The sequence below is a fragment of the Nerophis lumbriciformis genome, linkage group LG26 (genome assembly GCF_033978685.3).
Source record: "Nerophis lumbriciformis linkage group LG26, RoL_Nlum_v2.1, whole genome shotgun sequence".
NCBI classification, from domain to species: domain Eukaryota; kingdom Metazoa; phylum Chordata; class Actinopteri; order Syngnathiformes; family Syngnathidae; genus Nerophis; species Nerophis lumbriciformis.
The window spans coordinates 20,728,910-20,751,366 of NC_084573.2; the positions used below are offsets into that span (position 1 = coordinate 20,728,910).

At 39.8% G+C, this 22,457-nt stretch overlaps 1 protein-coding gene across 1 annotated transcript in view; it reads right to left on the bottom strand.

Moving 5' to 3' along the window:
• Positions 1–926: 926 nt before the first annotated feature.
• LOC133623808 (dihydropyrimidinase-related protein 5-like) overlaps positions 927–22,457 on the bottom strand; it is a 41,509-nt gene continuing 19,978 nt past the window's right edge. The window contains exons 2-14 of the mRNA XM_061987214.2: positions 19,442–19,556; positions 19,039–19,188; positions 13,750–13,908; positions 13,128–13,307; positions 12,946–13,014; positions 10,472–10,516; positions 10,319–10,394; positions 10,091–10,247; positions 9,883–10,024; positions 7,636–7,778; positions 7,365–7,572; positions 7,108–7,285; positions 927–2,398 (exon numbers count right to left, since the gene is read on the bottom strand). Of these exons, the coding sequence (XP_061843198.1) occupies positions 2,313–2,398; positions 7,108–7,285; positions 7,365–7,572; positions 7,636–7,778; positions 9,883–10,024; positions 10,091–10,247; positions 10,319–10,394; positions 10,472–10,516; positions 12,946–13,014; positions 13,128–13,307; positions 13,750–13,908; positions 19,039–19,188; positions 19,442–19,540 (1,692 nt within the window). The 5' untranslated portion in view covers positions 19,541–19,556 and the 3' untranslated portion in view covers positions 927–2,312. The remainder of the gene's footprint in view (positions 2,399–7,107; positions 7,286–7,364; positions 7,573–7,635; positions 7,779–9,882; positions 10,025–10,090; positions 10,248–10,318; positions 10,395–10,471; positions 10,517–12,945; positions 13,015–13,127; positions 13,308–13,749; positions 13,909–19,038; positions 19,189–19,441; positions 19,557–22,457) is intronic.

A 22,457-nucleotide genomic window follows, 5' to 3' on the forward strand; every position in this document is an offset into this window, starting at 1 on the left:
TGAAACTACACGAGTTATTTTAAAAACAAAACAACAAATAATTCCCCATCACACCACAGCATTTTGCGTTGACGTTCACAACCACGTTGTGATCTATCATGGTGACTCAATAGAGGGAATGTTTTACTGCGGCACTTCTTAGACATATCAGTTTGAATAACTGATACTGGCAGCTTTCACTGTCATGTTGTGCAGCAAATCCTTCAAGCTCTGATTTAGCATATGTATTTGACATATGCAACATCTGGACCTGATTACTGTATTAGGATGTTAGGGCTCATGTGCCAACTCAAGGTCCAGGGGCCAATCATTTAATGTGGCCCACAACAGCCTGGAAAAAAAATACTTAATTTTTTTTTTGTACAAAATATATTTGTTCTTTTAATTTAGAAAAAAAAATGCATATCTTTTCAACTTTAATATTCTCTGATCATGCCAAATATTATATTATTATATACTGTATTACAAACATTTTTGTAAAGTTAAAATAAGTAGTAAAATATCTGCTTGTTATCTTCACTTATGTTTTTAAAGCAAGTTATCCATAAAAAAATAAATAATTAAATCCATTGTTAATTGTGTAATATTATGAGCTGATTATACATAATATTAGTGCTGTTAAATGATACTTTAAAAAAATAACCAGATGCATCACACTCGATTAATCATGATTAATCACAGGTTATTTCCCATATTCATGATTTATTTTTATTTTTTTTTAAACGGCCCTCTGGAGGCAACCATTACTGTGATGTGGCCCTCAATGAAAACAAGTCTGAGTCTGGGAGGTAATGATTATCCAGCATCATGCAGCTAGGCTGCAAAATGGTTTACACATGCAATAAAACAATCTTAGTGCAGTGTAATCAAATGATGAATGTGACTAAAATATATAGATATTTATTTAAAAAAAAGACAATAGAGAGTACAGTTTTTGTCAATTTATTGTTTCCAATACTTTAGTGATAAGAAACAAGCAGCCACAATACATATCAACGGGTTCACTTTCCCACAAAACAATAATTCACAACACAGAGTCACTGACAATGCACAGTGCCTTCTAAACAACAACAAAATGAACACCCATCGTAAAAAAAAAACAGCACCAGTTGTGAACCTGTGGCAATCCATCCCGCTTGGTTCTCTTCGTGCATGGCGTTTGTGTGCGGTACGGGTGACTCACATTGGCACGTTTATTCTTTTTCACTAAAAGAAAGCATCCTAAATGCACAGTACATAAACACAGGGAAGTGGTCATGTAGAAATATAATAAAGGAATGACAATGAGGTGGGAGGATCTGTGCTTGTTTTCGCATGTGTAGCTCAATCTTTCTGCCCTGCTGAGACTCGTTTAGTGATGCTAACCACCAGATTTTGTCAGATCGCCACCTTCGTTTGCCTCGAGCCAACATTTCTCACGACTGGCTGTAACTCTAATAGAGCTATTTGCCAAAATGCCTTTTTTAAGCCTAACAAGTCCAAGCTGACACGGGTGTATCGATAAAGGTTGTAATAACCTTTCATCTGTGAGCTATCATGTTTGTCACATCACGTATACTGTATGTGTGTGTAACTAATGCCAGCTCGTGCGACTGTGCGGCACCACATGTGTAATCCTTACTTCCCCAGGACAACAAGCTGACGGCTCAAGCTTTTGGCTTATTTCCCTCGACCCAGTGCAAAGGGGGCGGAGTCAGACAGGTTACAAATGTCCATTTCGATGCACATGTTATGTAAACATCTGTGTGATGTCATAGCTACATAAATATTGCAGAATGCCACATCTATGCGACCTGTTGAGTGTTATCTTGATGATAGACGGCATCCTGTGTGAGACAACACGGTGTGATAAGCAATTGGATGTCATCACCACACGGCACAGATCCATCCATCCATGGAAAACAAAAACACAATTTTGTGTGTGTGTGCGTCTACAGATGTGTGACAGGAGCTGTTTCACAGAATGCAGTTCTACTATTTTTAGATATTTAAGTCGACATCTTTTCACTTCAACCCGTTAAAAACTGTACTGTTTTTTTTTAGTGTTCAGTTTTAGTTTCTTTCATCTAGCAGCTTAACAACAACTAGTCAGTTCATGATTAGCTTGATTTTGGATTTGAGTTCATACATTAATGCCTATTTGATCACATCAGTCACTCCACCTACAAGTGAAGTCTTTGCCAATCACTGTTTTCCCTTTTAGCATTAAACATTTGTTTTTTAAAAATCAGTGCAGTTTTCTTGGTTGTTCAGAAAAATATACAAAACAAGGAGGCTTGGGCGGTTTCTTGGATTTCTCTCCAGACCACAGATTACCAGATTCCGCTAGAGCGGCCGCCGGGAGGGGCCAGGATCCTAGCAGAGGACCTCTTGGGGATATGGTCGTCAACCTGAGAGCCTGTGAAGAATACACACAATGCAGTTAAGCTCTGTTTTCACTTACAGTTGCAAAGTGTACTGCAGATACTGTTTTTATAGTATCCCAACTTCACATCCATCCTAAATAGCCTAAATGGTAGACAGAGAGCCTGATCTACTAAAGGTTTGCATGTAATAAAACACATGCAAACTTGATAGCACTTGTGCGCAGAGGATTATGTCTCTTAAGTGAGCAAAATAAGGAGAGCAATCCATTTAGTGCAGGGGTCTCCAAATGACAAGCCGCAGGCCGGATGCAATCTGTCTTGTCCAGCCGCTCAGGCAAATCATGTTGTTGCTGTACAGATTTACTTATGAAAGAGAAGTATGGGATACTTAACTAGTTGCCTTATTTGTATTTGACTTTATTAAATGTTTGGATGTATTTAGTGTTTGGCACAGCCGGACCATAGCAGGAGGGGATAGAAAGCAGAAAAAAAGACAGAGGGGGAAATTGTGGGGACTTTGATTGATTGACTCTGAGTAGAAATGTATATATATATATATATATATATATATATATATATATATATATATATATATATACATACTGTCATGTCTGTGTGATCAGGCTTTATTTTTGGACTTTTTGTGCAGTTTTGTTTTGTCACCATAGTTACCCATTAGTTTCACCTGTCATGTCACGCACCTGTTTTGAGTCACGCACCTGTTGTTAATCATGTCCATAAGTATTTAAGTTAATTCATTTTCTGTTGTTCGGCCTGACGACCTCGCACCCCATATATGCTTCTGCACACCCTTATGATCCTTGCTGCTCCTTTTTCATGCCGGTTCCATGCCAAGTAAGTTTTTGTTTCTCAAGCCACAGTTAATGTTTTGTTTAATTGTTCATAGTTTCCGCCACTGTGCGTGCTTTTCATTTGTACTTTTTTGCTATAGTCTTTTGGTTTCATAGCTTATTCTCCGCCATTGTGCGCGCTTTTTGTTTGATCTTTTTTTAATAAATAAATCATGTACCTTGGTTCCCGTCTCGCCCGTGCCAACTTTCCGTTGCATCCCGGAAAAGCAAACTCCAAAGATCAAGTCCTGACACATACAGTATATGTATACACATATATATGTATACATATATATATACATATATACATACATATATGAATATGCATAATAAATGCTGATTATTAGAACGGCCACAATATTGGGAGGAGAAAAAGAAAATATAAATATTTAGCACACGCAGTGTGATTAATCAAGACTAAAACTGTTCTGCGTCCGCTGTTTTGCTTCTGTATTTAATATGTCTAGAAAGGATGTGCAAACTGGCAGTTGCAAAGAAATGGCTGTGAGAAAGGAGGCGATTGCGCTACAGCTCCGTCCTACATATGCTTGTCAACATACTGTATATGGACTAACACAAATAAAAATATTAGACATCAGCGATATCATGTCATAATTTTAGAGCTGCTAGATGACTTGAGGGGCTTATTAAAACACATTCAATTGATGCATTTTAATGTTTGCTGGCAATTTTTTAATGATGTTTCTTTTATCATATATGTAAAAAAAAAACTATTGTAATATGCATTTTCTTGCATCTGGAAGATTCCATCGCATGCTCGCAGTTAGTGCCAGTGACTTCCATTTGTGAACCTTCAAAATAGTGGGTTCTGTTGTGGATGCACTGCAGGACTACCGTATTTATTATGAAATGCCTCGAAAAAGTGGCACAGGTCTCCTGCATGTTTCAAAACATGAGTGTTTTCATGGTGAAAGATGCTTAGTGTCCTCATTTAAATAGGGTGGTTTGCACCAGTTATCAATCATACGTACAGTCTTAGTAGATCACACGCAACACGCCCACTAATAGTACAAACCCCGTTTCTATATGAGTTAGGAAATTGTGTTAGATGTAAATATAAACGGAATACAATGATTTGCAAATCATTTTCAACACATATTCACTTTAATATGTTACAAAGACAACATATTTGGTGTTCAAACTGATAAACTTTTTTTTTTTTTGCAAATAATCATTAACTTTAGAATTTGATGCCAGCAACACGTGACAAAGAAGTTGGGAAAGGTGGCAATAAATACTGATAAAGTTGAGGAATGCTCATCAAACACTTATTTGGAACATCCCACAGGTGTGCAGGCTAATTGGGAACAGGTGGGTGCCATGATTGGGTATAAAAACAGCTTCCCAAAAAATGCTCAGTCTTTCACAAGAAAGGATGGGGCGAGATACACCCCTTTGTCCACAACTGCGTGAGCAAATAGTCAAACAGTTTAAGAACAACTTTTCTCAAAGTGCAATTGCAAGAAATTTAGGGATTTCAACATCTACGGTCCATAATATCATCAAAAGGTAAAGAGAATCTGGAGAAATCACTCCACGTAAGCGACATGGCCGGAAACCAACATTGAATGACCGTGACCTTGGATCCCTCAGACGGCACTGTATCAAAAACCGACATCAATCTTTAAAGGATATCACCACATGGGCTCAGGAACACTTCAGAAAACCACTGTCACTAAATACAGTTTGTCGCTACATCTGTAAGTGCAAGTTAAAGCTCTACTATGCAAAGCGAAAGCCATTTATCAACAACATCCAGAAACGCCGCCGGCTTCTCTGGGCCCGAGATCATCTAAGATGGACTCATGCAAAGTGGAAAAGTGTTCTGTGGTCTGACGAGTCCACATTTCAAATTGTTTTTGGAAATATTCGACATCTTGTCATCCGGACCAAAGGGGAAGCGAACCATCCAGACTGTTATCGACGCACAGTTGAAAAGCCAGCATCTGTGATGGTATGGGGGTGCATTAGTGCCCAAGGCATGGGTAACTTAAACATCTGCGAAGGCACCATTAATGCTGAAAGGTTTGTACTTGTAATTTCATAGTTTACATGGCACTACTCGATCAGTACCGGAAGACATGACCAGTCCACGCATGCGCGAAGACTACATAATTTCCATCAGTTTGATTTACAGAAGTTATTTTTGTGAACGCCGTCACTGTAACAATGGTTTTCTTTTGTGTAATATGTATTTGATTAACTGTGTCATATAAAAGATTACATACAAAACAAAACACATGCTACTTAAGAATACAATATTTATTTTGAAACCTTACAGAAACCTGAACGACGTGCTCAGCACCCTTAAATGGCAATTTTAAAAGCATTTTTTTTACTACTTTATTTACAACTAATACATCAATTCACAATACTAATCATTTCAAAAGTATATTTTTTGTCAGGCCACAGACATAGCTTTAAGTTACAGGAAGTAAGTAATCAACATTTCAAAAAATAAATTACAGAATGGGAGTTAGTGGGGCCCCCGTGCATCATTCATTGCAATGACAGAAGAGTAAAAGTAGTTGAAAATGTAATATAATACTCCCTGATTTTTTTAATCTACACCTTGTTGATGTTTATATTATTGTACCCTTTCACTCCTAGGTAAGCTATTTTTATACAAAACAATAATAAAACTTTCAAATATCACAGAACATGATGTCGCAGAAGCTCCGTCGTGAAATATTGCATTTTCAGGAAGTGACGGAATCTTGGCGCATGCGTGGACCGATCGTGTCTCCCGATGCTGATCGAGTAGTGACATTGCACACACTTTGTAGTGTGTGGTATTTTAGTCCCAGAGTGTTCGTTACTTCCATGCATGGATGGATTGGGAAGAAAGTTAGTTTTGTAACTAGAAATGCATGGTTGTGATGTTGAAAACCGCAATCTATCCCATCCGGAATGTTTTGAAGGCATTTCAATGTATCTAAATTATGTAGACAGACCATCATAATTGTATGTGCAGTACTTGGTTTGAGACGAATAGTAATGTCTCATTGTCTTTTGTTGTAGTGACACTGCTCACTGGTATTTTCTCACTATAGCTCTCCCATCTACACACTTTGTTTTGGACACATTTTAGACACACTGTTTTAATCCCCTAAAACAGGGGTCGGCAACCCAAAATGTTGAAGGAGCCATATTGGACCAAAAATACAAAAACAAATCTGTCTGGAGCCGCAAAAACTTAAAAGCCATATTACATACAGATAGTGTGTCATGAGATATACATTGAATTAAGAGGACTTAAAGGAAACTAAATGACCTCAAATAAAGCTACAAATGAGGCATAATGATGCAATATGTACATATAGCTAGCCTAAATAGCATGTTAGCATCGATTAGCTTGCAGTCATGCACTGACCAAATATGTCTGATTAGCACTCCACACAAGTCAATAACATCAACGAAACTCACCTTTGTGCATTCATGCAAAACCTTTAAAGTTTGGTGGACAAAATGAAACAGAAACAGAAGTGGCATAAAACACGTCCTAGAAAGTCGGAGAAAGTTATACATGTAAACAAACTACGGTGCGTTCAAGGACCGCCATAATTAGGACAAAACGGCGCTCGCCAAATACTCGAATCAGTGAAGCATGTTTAATACAAACAGTGTGCTTTATAACAATTAGGGAGGTTTGTGTCATGTTTGTCCTCCTACAGAAACCATATTAAAACAAAAAATATATATTTTTCCCCCTCATCTTTTCCATTTTTCATACATTTTTGAAAAAGCTCCAGAGAGCCACTAGGGCGGCGCTAAAGAGCCGCACGCGGCTCAAGAGCCGCGGGTTGCCGACCCCTGCCCTAAGAGAAAGCACTGTATGGATTGGTGGTAACAATGTTATTTTGACATACCCGAGAGGCTAAAGGAGGACTCATGGAGGTCTCGGACGCCTTGTTGCACCCTAATAACACCTTTGTTGGTTCCGTCTCCGTCAGTGGGGCTCAAACCAAGCTCCTTCTTCATCGCGTTGGTGACCTTAACCACATCACCAGAGTAGGGATCCCTGTCCACGCCTTTGTAAGCCTGAGCCTGTGCATGGAGCCATGCAGGTCTAATAATCAGACTTTAAAAATGAGAACTAAATCACAAGGATGAGAAGTGTGCTCACCTTCTCCCTCTGCACCATCTTCTTGTAGAGGAAATCAGGGAAGGTACGCTGTGGGTAGAATTTCCCGGAGCCCTCGGCGCACATGAACGTGGCGTTCTCGCACACCAGACGTCCTCGGCTGATGGTGACCAGGGGGACGCCGTGGCAGCGCAGCCCCTCGTACAGGTTGAAGTCTCCGCCTTGCACCTGAGTGCTGACAGAGATGGTCCTGCGCAGAGAATACATCATTTATGACACAAAGGCAGGATTCAAACCTCCAAAAGCGACTCACCTTGTCGCATCTGGATCCCACACCACCACGTCAGCATCTGCTCCAGGGATGATGCGACCTTTGCGCGGGTACAAGTTGTAGATCTTGGCAGCATTAGAGCTGGTCACGGCCACAAAACGATTCTCATCCATCTTTCCTGTAACCTACAGGGGGACATTAGCTCATTTTTGACTAGGTAGAACAGGGGAGTGCCATGTGCAGCCTGGGGTCCATTTTTGACACGCAGCTCATGTTTTGTTGGTTCTTTAGATATTACACTTAGGGCCTGATCTACAAAGATCCCAAATAATACGATTAATAGCGTGTGCTAACACAAAAATTGTGTGTACTATTATCGGGTGTGTGTTGTGGGTTACCTACTAAAACTGTGTACAATTAATAACAAATGGTGCAGAAAGCCCTATTTAAATGAGGTTTTTGCGTGTACTACCAGCGGTGCCCATGGAACCACTCATTTACTGCACACCCTTGTTGTGGAAAATGTAGCGCACACATATAATTATTTTCTGGGTTACCGGGAAGCGCAATCTAGATAACATAACTAATTTTGAGCATGCAAAAGGTGCACTGTGGGTGTTGTGATGGTGTGTCTCGAATGATCCAGTGGCAAGAAAATGCCTGTTGCAAGACATTTTTTCATTGGACATATATTACCGGTATTAGTAAGGGCTGTCAAACGATACATTTTTAAATCAGATTAATCATATTTTGGCATTTGGATTCATCATAATTAATCACAGGCGAGTACTCGGCCGCATAATTAAAATGTGTTTAAGTAAAGACTGCAATATTTGTACACAAATGCCATTTTATTGTCAGAATGTCATCCAGAAAAATTGTTAAACGTTTTACTTGAATGCATGTCATTTAACATGGTAACAGTTGTATCCAAAGTCCCTTTAGGCTGCATTTTGGAGTGAAATTTTCTAGCGAGCACAGCAGTCGGAGTCTCCTCACTCATTTTTGCACTGACATATGCATTGGTCTGATCACTGATCGTATAACGGTTAAGGTAAAAGAGATTGTACGGTCAAAATAAATTGTTACCATGATTAATGCGATAATATTTTGTGATTAATCACATGAGTTAATTTGTTATTTTTGACAGCCCTATTATTGATATATCGCCTATGACAAAAACGAACGCCGTTAAAAAAAAAGAAAAACGCCAGCAGACAACATTAATCAATTGAATTTGTTTTATTAGCCCCTTAAGTCATTCAGCAGTTCTAAAATTATAAAACGGCATTGTTGAATAGAAAATATGTATAGTATTTTTTATTTCTGACACTTTGTATTTACAGTCATAGCATGCTAAATGTCGACGCAAAACAGTTTCCGACTTGATAAGTCACATTGTGAGTGCTAAATGATAATGTTTGCATCGCTTCCTCCCAGTATTGTGGCCGTTCTGATAATCAGGATACATTCTGCGAATACATAACGATTTTTCTCATTTAAGAGACACAATTCTCAGTGCACAAGCTTAATTGATCAGCTTTCCGTGCACTATCAAGTTCACACGTGTTAGAAAATCCGGCCTCTACTGTATAACACAAAGCTAAGAAGTGAATGTTTTGTTTAGACAGCTGAGCATATATTGATCTACATTTTATTGCTTTTAGCATATTTATTGTTTACTTTGAATGAGTTTAAAGCTTCTGTGAAAGGATTGCAGTCTACCTTGTCTGTATGCACATGTGTCATGTGAGCAAGTTTTAACGTTGTAAATGTGATGTTTTATGTATTTGTTTACTGTTTTTAATGTAACCTTGCTGCTGCCCTCTTGGCCAGGTCTCCCTTGGAAAAGAGATCTTTGATCTCAATGGGATTTTACCTGGTTAAATAAAGGCTAATAAATAAATATTGTACAAAGAGAACTGTTGTATTTCGAACTCCTTGATGGAAATTGTGTTACAAGATGAGAACAGGAAGTGAACAAATGTGTTACTAATTGCTATGAAATGGAAAAGGTGTAGGATTAAATAAGATTTGCTTCTTCCTACTCCTTTTCGAACATGTAATGAGAAATGAGAATGTGTGGATTATATGATCCATCATATTGTATCTGTATACATCCATCCATCCATTTTATACCGCGTGTCCCTCTCGAGGTCGCAGGGGTGACTGTACATGGCCCATAACCCTAACCATAACCCAAATATCAATATAATTTTTCTATATGAGGCTTTGGAATGTGAACACTCTAAATTGCAGCTATTGTATGTGCGAGTTGAGTGCACGTACCACACCCCGCTCCCAGATGACGCTCATCCTGTCCTGGACCCCAGGCACACCATGGGGGATCTTGGTGAAGTCCTCCTTGCCCAAAGCTCTCTGCTTGGTGCTAAAAGGACGATGCTCTGACGCCACAACACTCAGGGTGTCACTGGAAACAGGGCAAGATTTAACTGGGCAGACTCAACAAGTGTGTTTGAGTGTATCGTACACTCACTTGCCCAACAGGCCCATCAAGTAGCCTGGCGTGTTGGGGTCAAGGCGCAGAGGGGGGACGATGACATGGGCGGCAGCATGAGGCCAGTCTTGGTGGTAGTATTGCATCCCGTTCAGCACTGCATGAGCAACTGTGGTCTCAGCGTGGACCACCTTACCTAGAGAGAGGAGTTTTGTCATAGCCAGAGCCACAATCTGCGTGTGTTAGTGACAAGTGATGGGGACTCACCCTGCATCTTAGCGGCAGCGACCATGTCTCCAGCTCCCATGCAGGAAACGTTCACCAGATAAATTGGGCAGTGAGCCTGTAAACACAAACAAAGATTATTTATGACAAAATGCGTGTGTGTGTGTGTGTGTGTGTGCGTGCGTGTGAGATTACCCTATTAGCGATGGTGACTGCTCTGTGGGTAGCCTCAGACTCCAGCTGCAAGAAGGAATAATATGAATATTTAGCTGTAAGGTATTTATACTTCAATCACTTCTCTAAAGTAACATGTGTTTTGTGAAAATATGAATGATTGACTGGATTTGAGCTTTATTCTCCTCACTGGATTAATAAAGTAAATACTATGATATACTATTTGCTTTCCCACAACTTCCTCTCATATTAAGCTCATTTTTTATTTGTAGGAGTAATTTTGAAGCTATTCTATACACTGAGGATGTCATAAAAATGATTACACTGACTACATTAAAAGCACCAATCAATCACAAGTGTTTTATTAAATTAGTTGTTTTAAATTGCATGTTATTTCATGTTTTATTGAACAGAGTGAAGTTTGATGTCTATCTTTGTGCACTTAAATCGAGGTTATAAAGGTGTGGCTTTTACTTGTGTACAGCTCCACTAATGGATACTGGAGTGTTACTTTCAAAGGCAAAATTAAAAGTATTGCTAGAAACATAATTTTATATGGGACTTTATTGTATTATATGTATAATACATGTTCCAAAAAGAAAAAAATATAAAACACAGTATATTTAAATATACTAAATGGAACAAAGGGAATAAATATTCAAAATAAGATCATTAAATGAAATCTAGTTTGGTTACGCCATCATGAGCGCAACACAAGGTTATAAAAGTTTCAACTACATTTCTAAATAAGATGTCAAAAGCAAACTGAAATCAAATACACACAGCTTAAAGATGGATCAATACCTATTTAAATTTAGTAATACATAAATATGATGATTTATCAAAATATAAAAGAAATATACCTGAACAGAACGCTCATGATGGTTACATCTAAAAGGTAAAGCTATGAATTGCGTTTTTCCAAGTTTTTGGGGCATTTTTATGCTATTTCCAAGCATCTCCTTTTTATTATCGTTGATGGTCAAACTAATGCATATTATATATGCATGCCCTAGTAAACAAAAAAAAGTCATATTTATTTTGATTGTTACATTTTGAAGTACATTTGTGCAGGTGAGTGCGAATGTACCCATTACCAGAGCTGTACACACTTACATCAGGCAAGTTGGTTACGGTACTTTTTAGTTTTGAGTACCGGTAGATTTTTAAACACTTCATTAAACTTGTCAAATTGTAATTTTTATTATTGTAGTCCTCTTTCCACCTCTGTCTGTTATGATTGCACCTGGTCACGGTTGACGTTACTCCGAGATACAGAAATGACAGGTCATGTGCAGGCAAAGAAGTCATTTTATTAGGTACCAAGAAGTCGCTCAAACAAGGGAGCACCGACGCAGCTGAAGCAGCAGTTCACGGGCGAGAAATAAAAGTACTTGCAATATGCAGAAAAAGACAACACAATGCACAGGAAGCAACAAACAGAACGCATACACTATACAGAATGCGACGTGAAACAATGTACCAGCAGCGTCTGTACCAGGACGCTGGCAAATAAAACCTCCTGATAAGACATTGCCGGCAGGTGAGTCTCCTGATTACTAACAGAGGACAGGCCACAGGTAAAATGGCTGGGAACAAAGGCAGACAGGAAGTGGAACGAAAAATAATAGCGCTCGACAGGAACTTTAATTACAAAACACTATAACATAAAGGTCCAACCTGTCATGAGGGATCATGACACTGCTTATTAAATCGTAGAAATTCCGTATCTGGATGATTTATTTTTGGCAGTGAAAGCAGAGCCGCTAAATTAGGGCCCAAAGCATAATTTTATTTTGAGGCCCCTCCACTTTATGACAACGTTTATGACCATTTTTATCCATCCGTTCTCTCTCTGGGTCGCGGGGGTGGCTGAAGCCTATCCCAGCTGCAATCGGGCGGAAGGCGGGGTAGACCCTGGACAAGCCACCACATCGCAGGTAGACACCAGACAGATAGACAGACAACCAATCACACTCACATATTAGTACTTTTTTTTTTAATTTAAAATTTAATTTAATTTGATGCATGACTTGTACTAAAACAAACACATTGGAAATAAATTGTTCAATATTTTTAGTGCAAAATAAAAAATTTAACATAGTTAAAACCTACATTTGCATATCTTTCTGACACACTTTAGACTGGGATTCGATCCCAGGAAACTTATTTATCAGCCCAGCACTAACACTAAGGTAACAATGTAGATATCAACACAAACATTCTTATCAGGACTGAGCAGGAAGGGGCTAGGAATATGTTTGTGGTAAAACGTCATAGTAAGCGCCCTCACATTCATTAATTGACATTTTACATGAGCTTATTCACGAAAAACTAGGCCTTCCAAGTATCGCGTGGACTCACGCACCGCGTGATCTGCATATACGGTGGCCCTGGGTGAAAGTTCTGAAATAAGTCCTCAATCATGAGAATTTACTGTAATTACTTACTGATGTTTACAATGCATATTTGGGGAATACAAATGTTACTTTTACCTCCTCAGGCCGGCTGACTTCAATACCTTCGGGTCCACTTATACCCAAATCCAGAGCCTCTCTAGCGCCCTACAAATACACACAGAGCTTCAACATGACTGAGAAATCATTTCTCACTTAAAGGATACAAGTTAGTCAATGCTATGTTACAAATTTGTGTGCGTGTGTTGTGCATAGTGCACCTCTGCCACCAGCTCTCCGTTCTCGGCGTGCACGCGTGCAATGGCCCCAATGTCCTTACAGGTCTGCAGTGCCTGGTAGAGTTCTGAGTCCCTCAGCATCATCATGTCTTTGTAGGCCATGGACATCTGGAAGGAGTTGACTCCATGTTCCCTCACCAGGGTCTCCATCTCATTACGCACCTGAGTGCAGGCGGATCAGCATGTGTTTGTTACATGGGGCATGAAAAGCTTTAACGAGCACGGCGTAAGCACATGCCCCCAGACGGTATCATAGAACTGCAGGTAAGGATCATTTAATAGTATTGTTCCTTAATTTAGCATAGCACTGCCAATTAAACAGATGTTTTGTGCTGGATATTGCTAGCTAATGCAGTTGTACCTACTGTAATGATGCAGCAGCAGTAGCTATAGCAGACACACTATAGCCAAAGGCAGAAAGAAGCATGATGACTCAAAGAATCTGCCTAATGTGCTCAGTGATGTGTGTTAACATACTTCCTTTAGGGTTTATAATCCAGGTCATTACACGTTTCACCCATATATGAAAATGTGTGTCGATTTATTTGGTTCAGTGGTTGAAAAAGCCTCAGTGGTGTTGCCTCCCCCGTTGCTCTGACGTTACCTTTGGCCCCCACCAGGTCACGCCGACATGCAGAGCGTAGTCGCAGCACGCCTTTGCGTCAGCGAGAGCTCGGCACTGCTCGTAAGCATCCACCAGGGAGCAGTGCTGCTCAGGCAGGACGTGGGCCATCACCATGGTGGTGCCGCCCATCAGAGCCGCCTGGGTGAAGTCAAAGGAAAATGATGATGATTATTAACAAAAAAAAACCACAATTATACATGTAGCTGGTCATTGAAACACAAACTATCTTATTCAGATCATGTTTTGCAAATAAATATTCTAATTGGTTTATTATGGATGATATAACCCGATATATATTGTGTTTTAATGCTATTTTTTTCTTTCATATCTTCTGTTTGATCAAGCAATAAGAAAGCCAAGAAGATCAAAATGAGCCGGACGGTAAGCAGCGGCCAGGGGTTCACCTTGGTGCAATATATTGTTGCCATGACAACAGACATTACTCTGCCATGTCATCCATGTTCCTACTATCCTGTCTCCCCGCCAGTGAGATTACACTAGTAAGTCGCCCATTCATGATCCTCAGAGCCTATTTTTGTGTTGAAGTGATGTAAAAAAAAAACAGCGATTTTTCTGGAAAAAAAAAGAGATTGCAGCCAAATGGCAGCCAGAAGGTACACCAATTTGCACTGATGCAGATTGACACTGTGATGCGCTAACCTCCAATCACTCCATCAATCAGTGTTATAGCTGTACAAAACCCTGCACAAGCTGACTTAAAACGGTCACACTGGACACAGAAATTATCTTCACGTTACTTAAATTTTTTTTGATGAAAGTGTTGTGCTTAAGACTGGTTGCTGGTCTGTAACTGTTACGTTTCAGTATAACAGGGAGGTGTCATGGTTGTGTATGCCAGCTGTTGGTCTTGACCCCAAGATGCAATGACAGCAAGCTAGGTAAATGATAATGATAAATGGGTTATACTTGTATAGCGCTTTTCTACCTTCAAGGTACTCAAAGCGCTTTGACAGTATTTCCACATTCACCCATTCACACACCCATTCACACACTGATGGCGGGAGCTGCCATGCAAGGCGCTAACCAGCACCCATCAGGAGCAAGGGTGAAGTGTCTTGCCCAAGGACACAACGGACGTGACTAGGATGGTAGAAGGTGGGGATTGAACCCCAGTAACCAGCAACCCTGCTGGTACGGCCACTCTACCAACTTCGCCACGCCGAGCTGATAAAAAGCATCCTGATTGGCAACCAGGAACAAGTGTCCAGATTGCCAGTCTGGGACGGGTAAGGTAGGCAGCGCTCACACAGAAGAAGTAGCGTCAAACAGGAAATGGAAACAAAAATAAGAGTGCAGGACAGAAAATAAAACAAAATATACTACTAACAATAATTTTCATGAGATATTGTGACAATAGCACTATGTTATGTACTACAAAAAGTACTGACATGAAGTCACAATTAGTTGAGACATCCAGAAGTTTGGGTAAAACAAACCTATTCTTGTTAAGTAGTGAGCCTGATGAATACACCTGCACCATCAAATGAGTGGTTCTCACGTCAAGTTAGCCATCATTATTGTTAAAGAGTATTGTTCACATTGGATGACAATGGGTGGCTGGGCATGAATCCAGCGTTTCAACCCAAATCCATGTCTAATTTAGAGACCGCGATCCCCGACTGTGAAGATAATCCCCTTGGAAGAAACATAAATGAGACACAGAGAGAACCAACACTGGAACGAGCATAAAGACACCTTGATACGATTCTGGTGCAATTTAGTCCATTAGCACTGAGTAATATGGAGAGTTGAAGCCAAATCTCGGTGGTATAAACAGGAGAGATGCATCCAGGACAGATTGTACATCAGTCAACAATGATTTAGCAGCTAACTAATATTGTGTATAATTACCGCCTCTAAATCCTTCAGTTGTGGGCTGTCAAGTGTGACTGCTCCCAAAGACACAGACTAGACCAGGGCTATTTAAATACCTTGTTCCAGAGCAGGCTAATTCAACTGGCAGCCCACGGGCCACATCCGGCCCACAAAAGCTTTTAATTTGCCCCGCCAAACATCACCCAAATAGGCTTGATGAAACCATTGAAACTAGGGTTACTCATGTATGCAGTACTTTCGTCAGCCCACGGGGGCAATAGCAAGACATATGTGTCACAATAAAGAAGTAGTGAGGTGAGTAGAAGAAGACTACTCATTCAAACCAAAAATGGCACTATCGATCCTGAAAAATAATCTAAATAAATCTTGAAAATAGGACTTTTAAGAGACTGGACAACAAAGTATGAATGTATTGAAATTGATGACTTTGTGATGTGTTTTGTATTTGTGGTGGTGTTGTTTTTTGGCTGAGTAACTCGGGCGATCAAAGCTCGTTTTATACATGTAGCGCTAAATTTTAACAGTTGAGGGCGATAACACTACACCTGAGGTTTAATTCTGTTTAGTTACATTCATTGTGTGCAATGTATGCTGTGCATGTTGTTTAATTTCTATATAGGTAAACATCTGTTTGTTTATTGTGTGAATGTATTAATACTAAACCTTCTAGTGTATTATGTAAAATACACAATGGATGGTATCCTTTTGTAATGTGTATTTATGTGTATCTTTTAGTCTTAGAAACCTAAATGAAGGAAGAAGTGTAAATAAATAAAACTCAGGAAAGAAAATAATTCAAAAGAAGGAACATCAATCATCAACAAAACCTCTGGAGCTTCTGTTTTTTCGTGCTGTTAACTATCTGTCTCGCTGCACACAATGGACGAGTAGTGAGGGCAGAATAATGAATGTATTGACAGTGTTGTGTGAAAGCCGATATGTTTACTTTGCAATTAAGTAGACAAGAGTCTCAAAGTAATATAACCTGCAAAGGCAGTTTCTGACGGAACATCCAAATTTCAATGTCCGGCCCCTGAGCCCTTGGGCTCTTGAAACTGCGGCCCTTTTCATTATGTAGTTGAATAGCCTTGTTCTAGAGGCTATATTTCTAGAAAAACAAAGGACCCCACCATTATTCTTAGTAGTGGACGCTTTTACACTATTTGACTTGAATTTGTTTGATGGCATATTTTGGAACTTACTAAGAGGTATATTGGATACAAAAAACACATTTAACATAATTAAAACATAAATTAGTAGAGTGTTTCTAAAACATAGGGTCGCGAGTGCTTCTTAGAGGGCCGCCAAATAAATATCTCAGCCGTGGTCTGTATGAGCCACAGTGTTACTCAGTTGTAATACACTTTTCCACCACTTGTGACAGTATAATAATATAATAATATCAAACAGAAGAGTCTGGGGCTAAAGTCAAACAAAGTTTCTTGAGTGCAAAAAATATGACTTAAGTGGTGAAGCTGTATTTTCATTTGCACTTTAATGTTATTGATAGTTTATTTAAGAAATATACATTAGTATTATTTATTATTGATTTAGCTAGGATTTTTTTGGGCAGCACGGTGGAAGAGGGGTTAGTGCGTTTGCCTCACAATACGAAGTTGCTGAGTAGTCTGGGGTTCAATCCCAGGCTCGGGATCTTTCTGTGTGGAGTTTGCATGTTCTCCCCGTGACTGCGTGGGTTCCCTCCGGGTACTCCGGCTTCCTCCCACCTCCAAAGACATGCACCTGGGGATAAGTTGATTGGCAACACTAAATTGGTCCTAGTGTGTGAATGTGAGTGTGAATGTTGTCTGTCTATCTGTGTTGGCCCTGCGATGAGGTGGCGACTTGTCCAGGGTGTACCCCGCCTTCCGCCCGATTGTAGCTGAGATAGGCTCCAGCGCCCCCCGCGACCCCGAAGGGAATAAGCGGTAGAAAATGGATGGATGGATGGCATTAGTATTATTTATTATTAATTTAGCTAGGATTTTTTTATCTTAGCACTGCGTAATTGTATGTACATTTATTTGTCATCAGTTTTTATAAGTTCCTTCTTTTATTCATTGTTTAATATCATTTGATAAGGTTTATCATGTTAAACTGTAAGTAGGTTAGATATAATTATTGAATGCGGTTAAAATTAGAAGTAAGATTATTACTAATTCCGTGCTTATATTTGAGTGGGCACAGGGCCGCTCTTTAGTGGAAAAGTTGGGGCCCGTGGTCAAAAAAGTTAAGAACACCTGAATTAGTAGACCTTTCTGTACACAACTCCCACTGGGGATCAAACCAAGTACATCTGGATTACAAAACCAGTACATTATTAACACTGTGCACTACAGGGGACGACGACTTTGTCAAGGAAAATCTGCTAACACATCCTTAACAGGAAAGGCCTAGGGAATACATTTGCGATAACATTTCAAATAAAGCGCCCTGTCATTCATAGATTTACATTTAATCCCTCTCCCCTCACGGATGGCGGGGCTCGACGCACAGCGTGTGATCTGCGTATAGAGAATGGCGATCAAAACGGTGGCCTTCAAAAGGTTAAAATGTCAATGCAAGGATCTGCCAATGTGTATACATTGGCAATATAGTGTTTTTATTACATTTACTTTGCAACAAAAATGTTAAAATCCCTCCCGTAGGCCAGATTTGGCCGCCAGGACACCAGTTAAATAGCCCTGGACTAGACATTCATGCACATTATTTACCTACCATCACCATAAAATAAATATGTGACATAAGTACTGAGGAATACCACATTATCAGGCTTTTCCATTAATTAATTATGTCTTTACGTGATGTAAAAGGGCAGATTCTTAGATGACAATGTCTTCATCCATGGTGCTTAAATATGTTCAGGGAGCATGCAACATTGTTTTCACACATGGATTGGCCTCCACACAGTGCAGATATTCACCCCAGTGGGATTCCTTGCTGAAAATGAATGCATATTTACACAGAAAAAGTGGGTAAACAACATTATGTACTGTTTAGTACAGCTTCTCCACATGTGCGGTACATATCTAGCATTATACTGTTGGGGAGCTTATATGTGGGGAGATGGCGTAACCGTGGGGGTGGGGTGGAATGGAAAGGATGAAGAGGAAATGTTAGAGAAGCGAACAGTGGGCACAAACACAATCCTGATTTTTCCTATTAAACATGGTGTTAGTTGCCATGGTAGCGAGGTCAGTGGGTAGGGAGCTGGCGATTAAGGGGGTTGCTGGGGTGAGTTGGCATGTGGAGGGTGGTATACTTCCCACCCCCCAAAAATTCCTCTCACCCTATTTCAGTTGGCATTCCATTAGATGCTTCGTTTCACTAAGCCACATCGTGGTTTGCTGTTTAATCTCCCAAATGGTCTATCACAGGTAGTGGTTGACCTCACACTGGGTTGTGCTGTACCTTGGTGCCGCTGTAAAAGTCATCCTGGATGGCGGCGTTCATGAACGTCTGCTCCAGATGCACAGAGGTGTCAATCCCGCCGGGCAGCACCAGCTTTCCAGAAGCGTCGATCACCTTGGCGCCGCCTGGAATCATCAACTCCTTTCCGACCTTTTATAGACAACAAATTGAGATGAGATTATACCCCCACAAAAAGCACACCACTATTTTTGTTCAACTGGGTAAGCAACCATGCTTAATGTAAAAAAGACAAAAATATGTGTCCTCTGCAGTGGACATTTGTTTTTGGTCTTTTTCTTTTTTGGAGTTACACATTTCTGAAAAAATACCACTGATATGGGACACACAAATGCTCTCAAGAGGGTGTTTATACGATAGATTTTTTATTAAAAATGCATCCTACCTGCTGAATGATTCCGTTTTCGATGTAAACATCAGCTTCCTGGGTGAAGTCATCATTGACCACTTTGCCTCCCTTGATGAGAATGCGCATGGACCCCATGTTGGCAGCCAATCTCCTACCAGAAGTACGACAATGACATTTATCATTGCGTTTCCAGCAATATAATCTAGTCTTCTTCAACACATTGTACTGTCGTATGGCACTTTCACTGCACTGCAAGTATTGCAGGATCATTTAATGATGCATTTAACTGAATATGTAACTATAAATCTCATGTTCATTTAATGTTCCTATGGGGGGCTTTCCTTTCTGAATCATGAATCTAATTAACCTAATTTGACGATGCACAATGTAGATGATAGTTACTTAGCGCTTCCGAGCACCATCTTCAGAAAACAAAACCTTCTGGCTATGATAATGTCTTTGGTTTGTGTGGATTTAAACCATACAATGTACATTGTAACCATTGTTTCAGTCTCAAACCTTTGTGAATTCGAATTGTACGTAAATTTGTAGAATGATCAGATGGTTAAGAATCCTCTTATGTAAACTAGGGTTGTACATTAGACCAGTGGTACCCAACCACCGGTCCGAGGACCCGTACCGATCCGTGACGCATTTGCTAGAGGGCCGCACAGAAACAATAATCAATTTATAAACTACCGCATTTTCTCCGACTTAACTTTCGCCTGTCCAACTAAACACACCAATAGGCTTGTTAATAATTGTATATTTAACTCTCTAACCACTAGGCCTACTCAGTGGCCTAGTGGTTAGAGTGTCCGCCCTGAGATCGGTAGGTTGTGAGTTCAAACCCCGGCCGAGTCATACCAAAGACTATAAAAATGGGACCCATTACGTCCCTGCTTGGCACTCAGCATCAAGGGTTGGAATTGGGGGTTAAATCACCAAAAATGATTCCCGGGCGCAGCACCGCTGCTGCCCACTGCTCCCCTCACCTCCCAGGGGGTGATCAAGGGGATGGGTCAAATGCAGAGGACAAATTTCACCACACCTCGTGTGTGTGTGACAATCATTGGGACTTTAACTTTAACTTATATTACAACTCCATTGCTATAATACATGGGACAATGGACATTAATGGACATATAAAATGTTAATGTGTCAGATTATAGCCAAAGGCAAATTTTTCATGCTCATTTTTGCCACACGTAGAAAGCCGGTTGGTGAAAATAATGCATACATTAAACCGGTCCCTGGTGGAAAACAGGTTGGGGAACACTGCGTTAGACGATATATGATACAAATTATATAAAGTTAGCCAACGATAGAGCTTTTAATACATACTTGCCAACCCTCCCGGATTTTCCGGGAGACTCCTGAAATTCAGCGCCTCTCCCGAAAATCTCCCGAAATTCAGGCGGAGCTGGAAGCCACGCCCCCTCCAGCTCCATGCGGACCTGAGTGACGTGTCAACAGCCTGTATTCACGTCCGCTTTCCCACAATATAGACAGCGTGCCTGCCCAATCACGTTATAACTATAGAATGATCGAGGGCGAGTTCTTGGTTTCTTATGTGGGTTTATTGTTAGGCAGTTTCATTAACGTCCTCCCAGCGCGGTAACAACACACAACAGCAGTCATGTTTTATTTTACCGTAAAGCAGTTCGTCTGCCGTAAACAGCAATGTTGTTGTAATTTATTGAGTTGGAGGCAATAACCAGGCGAGGTGATGAAGTACGTCTCTCTACTGTAGACTTCAGAACAGACTCACACACTTGTTGTCAGGTACGCAACACCACGTAAATCGTTGGCCAACCAAAAAGTAACCCCAGTACGCTATAGCCAACATTCACCAGGAGATGGCAACAGACAAACATAGATCACTCTATTACATTCCTCCCCTTTTAGAAATGTAGAAGTTACTCAAAATAAATAAACAACCCAACCAAAAAAATGCAGCAGCTCAATTAAAAAACTGTACTTAACCCACATTCTTTTTTTTTTTAGTACTGAACTCTTAACCCTCTTTTGTAAACAATAACATGCTTATTATACAAACAGTATTTGTACACCTTTAACACAGATTTTTATACTGTCTTCAGAGATTCAGTTGTTTTGGTGGTACTCGAAACCTTTCTGGGTACCTGCGAAAGGGTGTTCAGCATGGTTAGAAAAATAGTGACAGAGAATAGAACAAGGATGGACAATTAAACCCTTAACTCAACAATGAGTAGATGAGTGTTATGTGTGTGTATATGTGTAAATAAATGAACACTGAAATTCAAGTATTTCTTTTATTTATATATATATATATATATATATATATATATATATATATATATATATATATATATATATATATAGCTAGAATTCACTGAAAGTCAAGTATTTCTTATATATATATATATATATATATATATATATATATATATATATATATATATATATATATATATATATGAAATACTTGACTTGGTGAATTCTAGCTGTAAATATACTCCTCTCCTCTAAGCCACGCCCCCAACCACCCCCCCACCCCCACCTCCCGAAATCGGAGGTCTCAAGGTTGGCAAGTATGTTTTAATATGAGCGTGATATCGTTATAATGCATGTTGATGACACATTCTAGCTGTGTCCCGCAAAATTGATAGCAACAAGCGAACTACTACCTCCTCGTGAGCGAGTGGCTAACGTTCTTCCATAGTGCAAGTCACTAAACCTCGCCTCCATGGCGGCAAATAAACAATGTTTCTTACAAGACACTGGAGAACGAGGAATAGCCAAACATGCTACACTACACACTGTAAGAGGAAAAAATAAGCCATGCGAACCGCTAAACTCGATATCTTGAATGTAAACAGAGGTGGGTGGATCGATATAAATATCGACAGTATTGATACCAAGTACAGTATCAATACATGGTCATTGCAACAGTGATAAGATTAATATTTTTTATTAGCGCACCATCTTTTATTTGTCATTTTTGTTATAGCTTACCAACTCAGAAATGTATTTGAATATGTATTTGATATTGTTAAACCATTTTCTCCGA